Raw genomic sequence first — 10,458 nt, 5'->3', positions numbered from 1 at the left:
GATAGCATGGGACCAGTACGTAATCAGGGGTAGGTCTGTGAGTTCGGAACCCCCCTTTCGAGGATTTAAAAAGGGTCGAAAAGCAAACAAAGAAAAAATTTAAAAAACACCGCTACTTAACTACATAAGGTAACAGGGAGATTAGAAAGATTATAGTAATCGTTAGTGGGTTACAATACGTGTTTCCTTCCAATTATAGCCTGACATTCCTTAAAATTGACATTTGTCTTTCATGAATTAAATATATAACACTTGTTTTGATAAAATTATCAAACTGTGTACTTAAAACAAATTATAAAAATCTTAAAATCAAAAAATATTTTTTTTAGTTTTTTTTTAAGCTAAATAATAACTTTATTATATACGTGTAAATTTTGGAGACCTGAAATAAATTCTCACTTGAGATTTTAGTGTTGCAATACAAACACTTTTTGAAATTATATTATAGAGAAAACTTATCATCAAAAATATATAATAATCATACAAATCCCAGCTACGGCCATTGTGGGACATATAGGGATTATTTGTATTTTAGCCTATCACGAAATGAATTCGCTAATTTTTCCGGTCTCTAGTTATAGCATATAAGGAAAATTTTTATTATAATGCGTCATTATTCAAATGAAGCTGTATAAAAAATTTAAAAGTTTATATATGTTTGAAATCATTTAAGAAACTTCCCTTGTACAGAGATGATTTCGATTTGCAAGTCTTTTTGGCGTTGACGCTCGGTTTATAATAATGTCACTTAGAAGTTTTCCTCAGGGAAAAGTTATTAAATTATATGTTAGCTACTGTAAGTGAAGACGAAGTCCACATTTAGTGTAATAAGTTAATTTGGTTCAAGTGCGTCTCCAGATTTTTGGTCAATGGAGGGCCAAGTTAAATTTTCCAATACAATTTTAGTACATTTAGAACGGAAATATTTAGTACATTTTATTTGTGACCGAAATAACAATTTAGTAAGTTTGGTAAACTATGATAAGGAATTAAGAGAAAATCTTAAAATTATTTTTGGTTCGAGGGGGGAATGGCAAACCACTATGCTTTCCCCCGCCCCCTTGCCCACTTTATGCACGGGATCCACCAGTGAGTTAGTTACCAAACAAAAAGTATCTGCACCGTCTGGAAGCCAAACTCCATCTCATTAACAATAGTGAATTTAAAATCTGGCTGTATTTTCTACACAAGTGTGTGAAGTTGATATATGGGAAACATAAAGAACAACAAAATTTATATAATTTATACGCATCTTTGTCACCATCTCAGCTGAAACAATGAACAGCTACCACTTCGTGGGATGTTCTTGCAGAAACTCCTGATTTAGAACAACAAAAAATAATTTTCTTAAATTCACAACATATATGGTACATTGATGCTCACCTATTATAAACCAAATTTGGAAAATCTGAACTAAATAAAACAAATGTATAGAGACCGGAAAAATTCGCGATTTCAATGACCTCTAGGATGGACTCCATGATCCTCTATGCACTCGGGAGAATTGCATCTGCTCATTGGTTACTGACCCGTAGCACCTGTTAACTGTGATTCTCGTGATTCGATACTTCTTTTGTTTACATTTTTTCATAGGCCCAAAGTCCTTCAGATATACTGTGGTCCAATCAACGAAGCAGCAATAATGCAAACTCTTTGGATTCTAGCCTATCGTGAAATGAATGCGCGAATTTTTCAGGTCTCTACAAATGTATGTTTTTAAGGTAGGATATTTAATCAAACAAAATAATATATATAAATTGTCTGCTCAAATTTTTTAATTACAATTGTATGCGAAAAAGGAAGAAATATATTAATTAATAAAACAGTAAACAGGAAATATATATATACACACTTTAACATTCTTGAATTCATAGAAATGTTGCAATTCTAATAATTTTGTTACAATTCAAACATGAAAGATTTTCAACATATGATTTTGTTTATGGGTGCGAAACAACAAACCTATTTATTACCGGCCCATCCACAACTGCCGGTTGCGTCGTACTCAACCTTCCCACTTATTTTGGCGTTGCTCGTGAGCCAGTACGAGCCCTTGGCGATGTGGACATCGTCGAACGTTGCTTCGACTTCGTTGGACGGGCTCAACCCCACGAACTTGAACCTGCCCCTGGTGACCACCCGCATGTTCCTGAAGGTGATGTTGCGGAAGTGGGGCTCGTGCGCGCCGGTGTGGTTCATGTACTGCATGTCCAGGTGGATGGGCTTCTGCGCGCCCTTGACGCATATGTCCTCGTAGACGATGTTCTGCACGAGCCCGCCGTTCAGCGAGTCGCTCTTGACGTGCACCCCGTTGACGGAGCCGTCCAAGGTCAGTCCGGACACCAGCACGTCGCTGACCCCGTACAAGGTGCCGGAGCCGATGGACATGCCGTTGCCGTGCCCGAAGTGGTTGTTCAGGACGGAGATGTGCCGCGCCGGCGAGTTGAGGGACGATATGGCCACGTTGTCGTCGCCGGTGCTGATGTTGCAGTGGGCGACCGTCACGTTCTGCGAGCCCGTGGGGTCGATGGCGTCCGTGTTGCCGACGTCGGCGGGCGCCTGGATGGTGACCCCCCACGCGGTGAACCCGGTCGTGTTGGAAGTGGTGAGGTGGAAGTAAGGGGAGTTGAGCAACGTGACCTGGTGCACGGTGATGTCCTGCGAGTTCCTGATCTTGATCAGCCGGGGGTTGTTCTGGCACTTCCCTGAGCCCGAGTTCTTGGTCAAGTCGTACCAGCTCATGTTGGAGCCCGCCAGCTTGTGGTACCCTTGGCCGTCGATGGTGCCCTTGCCGTAGATCCCGCTGCCCTTCACCTCGCTCATGAGGATGAAAGGGGTGCAGTGGTCGCCGCTGGAATCCCAAGTGCCACACCGTGCCGACCCGTACAGCACAGGATTGGGGATGGCCTTCAAGGTCACCGCCTGCTCGACGATGAGTCCGACACCGGACGGTATGCTCAGCGGGCCAGAGTTGAAGGTTCCCGAGGACAGTGCGACGGCTTTCCCTTTGGTGCAGGAGTTGAGGGCCTTCTGGATGGTTTCGGTGTCGTCTTTGCCGTTTGCCTTCAGCGATGTGCAGGTCTGTGGGGTCTTGGGCTCTGTGACGTGTCGCAGGTCCTGCGACCACACACTCTGAACCACGACCACAGTCACCAGGACCGCCAAGGCCCCAAAACTGTGGGATTCTTGCATGTTGTAGAAGAATCCTGAAAAAAAAAATTATAATAGCTCATTATTTTTGACTTTTTGTCATTTTGGTACGGTTTGCATTCCCAATCATCAATTAAAATTTCAGTTATTTTTACTAATGTTAAATTATTGCCAGAACAGAAATTTTTGCGAGCCAAACTTTGAAATCGAATCTAATCTGTATATTTGTGGTTAGTGCTACCTAGCACATATCTTGAAAAGTGGCACGCTGGAAGATTTTGAAATTTTATAAAGGCATATTTAGCATTGGGTAAATTAAATCCACTAAATTTTGAGGATGTGCCCAGGATCGTACGACTGCGTGCTAAGACCACGTTCTTAGTGAAGTCCTACGACCACGAAGAACTGTCAACATCCAACATCTCACCCAAGTCATTTACAGGGATTAATTACTGGTCATGTTTGGTGGAATCTTACACAAACGTGACCGCAATGAATCCGAATATGTCACAACACTCAGAGCCATACTTAGGTCAAACCATACCAAAGAGTTTGGCAAGAATGACATTGAATACGTGTTGTTGATGGCATCTGGAAAAATTTCAGGGCTTTCAGTGATGCGAAGCGTTCCAACTTCAATCGCATTTAATGTCATTTTCCTCTCACGCAACGGAGGAGAGCCAATTTTCTACAAGATTGTACGTCACTTTATGAACATGCGAGGCACTCCACTCACATGGCAATAGAATATTAGTGGTTATGGTCATTCCACCAGTCGCGAGATATGTGACAGCATGCATAGTTGTCACTTCTTGATACCCCTTCATTAAATATTTCTAAAAATATGTTTATATGTTTTTTAATGATTATTTAAATATGAGTAATTGACGCGTATGCTAATGTAATACTATCACCCCTACAGTTTTCGTCATCAAAGAAAAACCGAGCGTGTTTTACGTTAGCAGAATTTTCGTAGGAGTATGCTGTTTAACAAGTTCCTTCAACATTTAGAAAGCCTGGAGTTTCATACGTCAAATTAAAAATTGCACTCACAAAAAATTATATTATAAAATCAATAACATGCATCAAAAGAGATTGGGAACTTAGTTTGGCAACATATTTGTCAATAAACTGTATCCCACTAACTAAACGACACTCCGTTTGTAACACTCGTTCTATGATATTTGCTAAACTTATGGTATCCACATTAAGCTTCCTTCATTGCATTAATTCACATTATGTTATTTACTACAATCGAAGGGAAACCAATTAACTACATTAAAACACTCCATATACAAAATTTTATATATATATTTGTATATATACACACTCACTACGATACTCAATCACAAAAACAAACAATTTCACACGGCAGATAATTATATTTGTAACAAGCGTAGTGTTACGAAGCTGTTCACAAACTAGATGAATAGTCAAATAACACGATTACACTCTACAAGAGGAAACATTGTATTGTAATCAACCTTTTCCTGCTAAAGTCGTGGAAATACGACTGATTTTATGGTTTTGAACAGTGGTGACCTACTGGCGGTCCACTGGCCACATCCGGCTACAATGCAGTAACGTGTGGTCCACCGAGAGACTAGAGAGCAAAGAAAACATATTATGTTTTATAGTTATAAGCAGTCAGCAGGCATTGTTATGAAGCCATAATATTTTCACAGAAATATTTTAAATATATATATTTTAATACTATATAATAATAATATTCATTTTATTCTTCTTAGTTATTAAGGTATTCACATTTTTTAAAATATTTTATAAAATAACTTTACGTTTTTAAAACTATATAAATAAAAATAATGTAAGTGTTGGTGTGTTGAAAACCTTAACTCTCCGAAAGTTCTTCTGGCTTTGTAATTTTGACACAACGTTTAATTCTAATACGTGCGTGTTTTTATATACCTACTTCAAACACGTGGCCGGTAAAAAAATAGATAAAAAAATAGATAGGTAAAAACATAGATTTCTATTATATTATCATTGCTATAGTGTGTCATATATAGAGATAGAGAGATGTATAGATAAAGGTATATAGAGGAGATATAGATGGAGGTAAAGAGAGATAGAGTGAGGTATATGCATATGTAGATAGACAGATAGAGAAATACAGAAATATTAAGATATATCCTGTAGAGATAAAGATATGGATAATGATAGAGGTATGGAGATAAAATTTTATATGTATAACTACTTCAAAGATATTACATTGTGCATGTGCATGCCGAGCATTAGCTAGATCTTATAAGAAATTCATTTAATATATTGCATTTATTGGTTTCTCAACAGAATAATACGGCGTTAATAATTTGATGCAAAACATTTAATTTTAATTAAAATGAGCCTGATTACGGACCAGTACTGAGAAAGGCATCTGGTTCTCGAAAAGAGTGAAGTTGGCCAATCACAGATTTATAATTTCTCCGCTTATGTAATGATCAGGGACCTAAAAAATTCGCGGATTCATTTCATAATAGTCTGGTATCCAAATACATTTGCCTTTCTGCTGCTTCTGTGATTGGGTGACCGATTATCTCAAGGGCTCTGGGCCAATGAAAAGCCTTCAACGAAAGAGGTACCAAATCACAAGCATGCCAGTTAACAGGTGTCACAAGTCAGTAGTCAATGAGCAGATGTGATTTGCCCGAGTGCATTGAGGATCATGGAGTCTATCCTATAGGGAATTTAAATCGCGAATTTTCCTGTCTCTGGTAATGATACTTCGGTCGATTAGCCGTTTCTTAGCCAAATAAACGTATGATATTTTGAAAGTATACTGCGATCATGCTCATAGCTTTTTTTAAATCATAAGTTATTTCTTATTTTTACTGAAAGTGTAAATTCCTCCTGAATGCCAAGTTAAATAATACTGTGCCTCACTCCGTCAGCCAACGGAAATTGTGTTACAACAGTCAGGAGCATTCCTTCAACTAAGAGCATATTTGAGACCAAAATGTTAAAGAGATAATACATATTCTACTCGTGGTTATTGTTATATTTAGCTAATATTAATAAGTTGCAAAATAGGACGATGCACAGAAGACAAACCAAAAAATCGACCCTCAAAATAACTAGAATCCTCACATGATCATGAAAATATTTGTATACGCTTGAATAATTATATGACCGTTTATGAATGACTAGCTGCAATACCCGGCGTTGCCCGGGCTGAACACAGGGTGTAGTTAGTAATTTTCTTCCTAATTTGAATGTCAAGTGTGAAAATTAATTTATATCACTTTCAGATCCCGACAGACGTTGTTCTGCCAGTTTATAGTTATTTACCTGGTCTGTGTGTAATTTAGACTTTATAAAGCAATATAGAAAAAAGCTGAAACATAAGAGATTACTAATGTTAAAAAGATTCCATTATCTAGCTAATGCTCAGCCTGCGTTGCAATGCCTCACTCAGTTTTGTTTTGTAATATGTTTGAAGTAGTTCCACATATACAATTCATCTATCCATCTCTCTATATATAATTATCTATATCTACATCTATATACATCTATGTATCTCTCTATCTCTATTTATCTCTTTATATCTACATATATACTTCCCACTATCTCTATATCTTCTATATATAAGTCTCTATATAGCTCTATACATCTATATGTATATCTCTTTATCTAACCCATTTCATTCTCTATACCTCGCTCTATCTCAACTTATCTCTCCGTCTCTATCTCACTCTATATATATATATCACTCTATCTCTGTCTCTCTTTTATAATTAAATAAATTCTGTCATGCGTGCGCACTTATACAACAAAAACAGACGAAAGCCCGCTATATAAAATTAAATAAACACATTCGTGCTCCAACTATTGAAAAATAGTTATACCGTCCCAGTAACCTTAATGGCCATGCGTATAACAAATCACCAAAATTTCATCGCAATCGAATAAATGGTATAGGAACGCATACGGCACAAACAAACGAAAATTAAAGACATGACAAACGCATCAAACGATGGTGCGTTTAAAATTCAAGTCAACTCTATCTATTGACGAAATTAAGAACAAAACTGTTATTAGCGCCTTTATTTTACTAGCCGCTGCGAGCTCCACTAAGCGGACTGGTCTCACCAAGGAAAAAAAATATTAATTTTCCAGACCTTATTATGAGTATGATCGTATGTCAGACATAGAGAAATGATACTCACTCACTATTTGTATGTCTATGACCTATGATATTTTCTGTTATAAAATGAAATTATCACTTTTTCACTCCCTTAGGGATGGAATTTCATATTAATATGTGGTCTATGTGTTAATCCAGGTTATAAGCTAGCTGTAAGTCAAAATTTCATTCAAATACATTCAGTAGTTTTTACGTGAAAGAGTAACAAACATCCATCCATCCATACTTACAAACTTTCGCGTTTATAATATTAATAGGATTTTCACTGTATGAAGAAAAACAAAAAGAGAAAGAAATTCACTTAAATGAGGAATAGAAATACAAACATTTCTCCATGTAATATGATTTAATTTATTAATTATAAGAAAAACATATATAATATAAATAATAAATTGTTTATACCTACTTGAAATTTCAGGAAAAACTAACATAAAACATGAATTTCACTTTTAAGCAAACCTGTAAAAACAGGCTTATTAGATTACCACCATCTACAGTGTACTCTAAACTAATCAAAGTTAATTTAAGAATGAGAGATTTATTTGCGCGAAAAATGGTATTTTTTAGTTATAAGTGAGTATAAACCAAAATTTAACGCTGTGTAAAATTCCTTAAAGGATTCTTCTTTTGACCACATGACTATAAGTGCTAGATAAATGAACAACTTAATTTTGTTTCTGTGATAAACCTGAACGCAAAAAATATTACATAAACTAATGCAGTTATAGTAGACAGTATGAAGTATAGTTTACAAACCAAAAATATAAGTAAAGAAACATAACACATTTCATAGCGTTTCAACATTACAATATTCTCATTTTCTTCTCGTTCAATTGAAAACTTTTTTAGTGGAACATTAATTTAGATTTATTTTTCCATTACTTAAAAATCTTAAATGCTTTATACATAACAAAATGTTCAAGTTATGTATGGAGCTGATATAATAAAAAAACAATGAAATAATATATTCAGTTATTTTATGTAATCCCTACTCTGTAATTAAATTATAAATTTCCGCTGTGAATTCCTATAAGGTAAAACAGTCGTGATTCGCTGTCGGTAAAATCCATTCTTTATAAATTAAATACAGAGCATAAAACGATTAAATGTAAAAAATATGATCAAATAAAACTCTAATGTACATTTATTACAATAATTATAATTTTTGTTACGTACCTACTTTGAATTCAGTTATACCGTTTCCATGTTCTATGTTCGTTGATATGATTTTATAAGGGCCCAAATTAGGTTTTCAATTGGACTAAAAAAATTACATTAACTAAAACTTAAAGCTTCCAGACTTAAGCCAGTGGCGAAAAAAAGCATTATTAATATACAACTTGTAGGAATAAACTTTTGAGATACAGATAACTCTAATCGTAGCCCGGGATACAAAACTTAAAACACAGGCTGTCCACGAGCAGTTAATTGCTTCACCACACACCGTACCGCTCTCTATACCATTAGTCACAGTGCTCAAGTGCTCAGTATGGATGGAAATTTCACGTGCTATACATCCACAGAGCTCACACGGCTGTTCGTCTCGTTCACAATGACGTCCCTACAGATTAAGAGAGAAAGCAAAATAATTCCAATGAATATAGAATATATCAGCCATGACATTTCGTAGAAAAAAAAACATTCCAGCATTAGGCTGGGAAGATCAACAGAAATCAAAATAAAAAATGGTGGGACCGTGATTAGATGCTGAGTCCAGTGACTTGACTATACTACGCCATAACGCTCCGTGATTTAGGAAGACGCATTAACGTTACAAATAATCTGTGCAAAGAAATTCTGTTGAAGATTTTCGAATCAGTTACTGTATTAATTTGATTCAAATTAACTCGAAAAAAATCATTTTTTAAAAACTAAATAAAAGGCCCATATCCAAATCCTTGAGGTTAAATTTTGTTGATCTGAGCAAAACTGTTACGGTGTTTGTTCTTGTACTTACCTCCTCAGCAGTGGCTACACGGGCCGCAGACGACCAAACAGCGCCAGATGAGATCAGGCGCCTGATATATGCTATGTAAAGGTTCCACTCGAGAATTCGACTCTGATAAGATATTTTTTAATAATGTTTTACTAACTTTCAAGACGATTGTTGGTAGATATCACACGAGTGTTAAAACGACGAGTGTTGCGTGGAAAATTACCCGTTCAGCCTTCACTGACATTAATTTTCGTATCAGTCAGTAATTTTAAGGGCTGAACGGGAAATCATTTCTTCAGACTCCTAGTTGCGTCATATCCTGGTACTATTCTCTTTGCAATTATCATATTTTCACTCTCCACCTAGCTCTATTCTGCTACCCAGTTCCATGCTTTAGCAAAATATAATTGCAACAATTCCTGATTATAACTTCTTTTATAACTCCTCTTATTTCCAAAAAAATTACCCCTATTTTTCTTTGACATTAGGGGCACTTTGAAATGATGTTCGAAGAAACATAATTTGGTTAACTTTTGGCATTACTTAGTTTTTTTAAATACACTTAATATGTGTTTACAATTACTAAATAAACGTTATCTAAACTTATGAAATATGAGTTTTTGTTTAACAGAAATTATATAAAACAATAAGGCGTCAATTTATCTATAAACATTGATAATTTATCTCCAAGCAATTTTTCAATTTCTTTAATTTGTCTTTCTCATTAAAATACCTATTTGTCGATAAGTGACACAATAAAAATTGTGTAACCTACTATAAAGTCAACAAGTTAAGCAGTTCTTCTTCCATAACCTTTGACGCAAATTCCAATTGTTTTGAAATAACACATCCTCATAATATCTAATACTGATTATAAAATAAAGTGTCTGCCTGGCTTAGCAGCTAAGCAGCTCGCAGAATGTTTGGGTTTTTTAAACACCATTTAGAAGGACTTAGAATTTTTAATATCTTGTAGTACGAAAAATAATAAAGAGACATTGCAACTTTATGTAGTGTAACGTTTCACTGATTTAATTTCAACACTGTGTACTCTTTGACAACGGAAAGGCTGTATCAGAAGTTTTAATCAACCAGCGAAGAATCGACACACGCTGCATTCTTCCCTAGCTCTGTCTTCTGTCTCACTCTTGTCTCTCCATGAAAATCATAATAAATGTCGGTGGAAGTGCTCTTTATCGGTATGCAAGGC

At 35.8% G+C, this 10,458-nt stretch overlaps 1 protein-coding gene across 1 annotated transcript; it reads right to left on the bottom strand.

The window, feature by feature from the left end:
- Nucleotides 1-1,713: 1,713 nt before the first annotated feature.
- Nucleotides 1,714-9,344, bottom strand: LOC134532117 (endo-polygalacturonase-like). Its single transcript, XM_063368437.1, has 2 exons — nt 9,270-9,344; nt 1,714-3,206 (listed from the first exon to the last, which is right to left on the bottom strand). The coding sequence occupies exon 2, from the start codon at nt 3,190-3,192 to the stop codon at nt 1,963-1,965; it is 1,230 nt and encodes a 409-aa protein (XP_063224507.1). The 5' UTR covers nt 3,193-3,206; nt 9,270-9,344; the 3' UTR covers nt 1,714-1,962.
- Between the last annotated feature and the right edge of the window lie 1,114 nt (nt 9,345-10,458).

The sequence above is a fragment of the Bacillus rossius genome, chromosome 5 (assembly GCF_032445375.1).
Source record: "Bacillus rossius redtenbacheri isolate Brsri chromosome 5, Brsri_v3, whole genome shotgun sequence".
Taxonomy (NCBI): Eukaryota; Metazoa; Arthropoda; class Insecta; order Phasmatodea; family Bacillidae; genus Bacillus; species Bacillus rossius.
The sequence above is the reverse complement of the archived record's forward strand: the minus strand, read 5'-3'. Positions and strand labels throughout refer to the sequence as shown.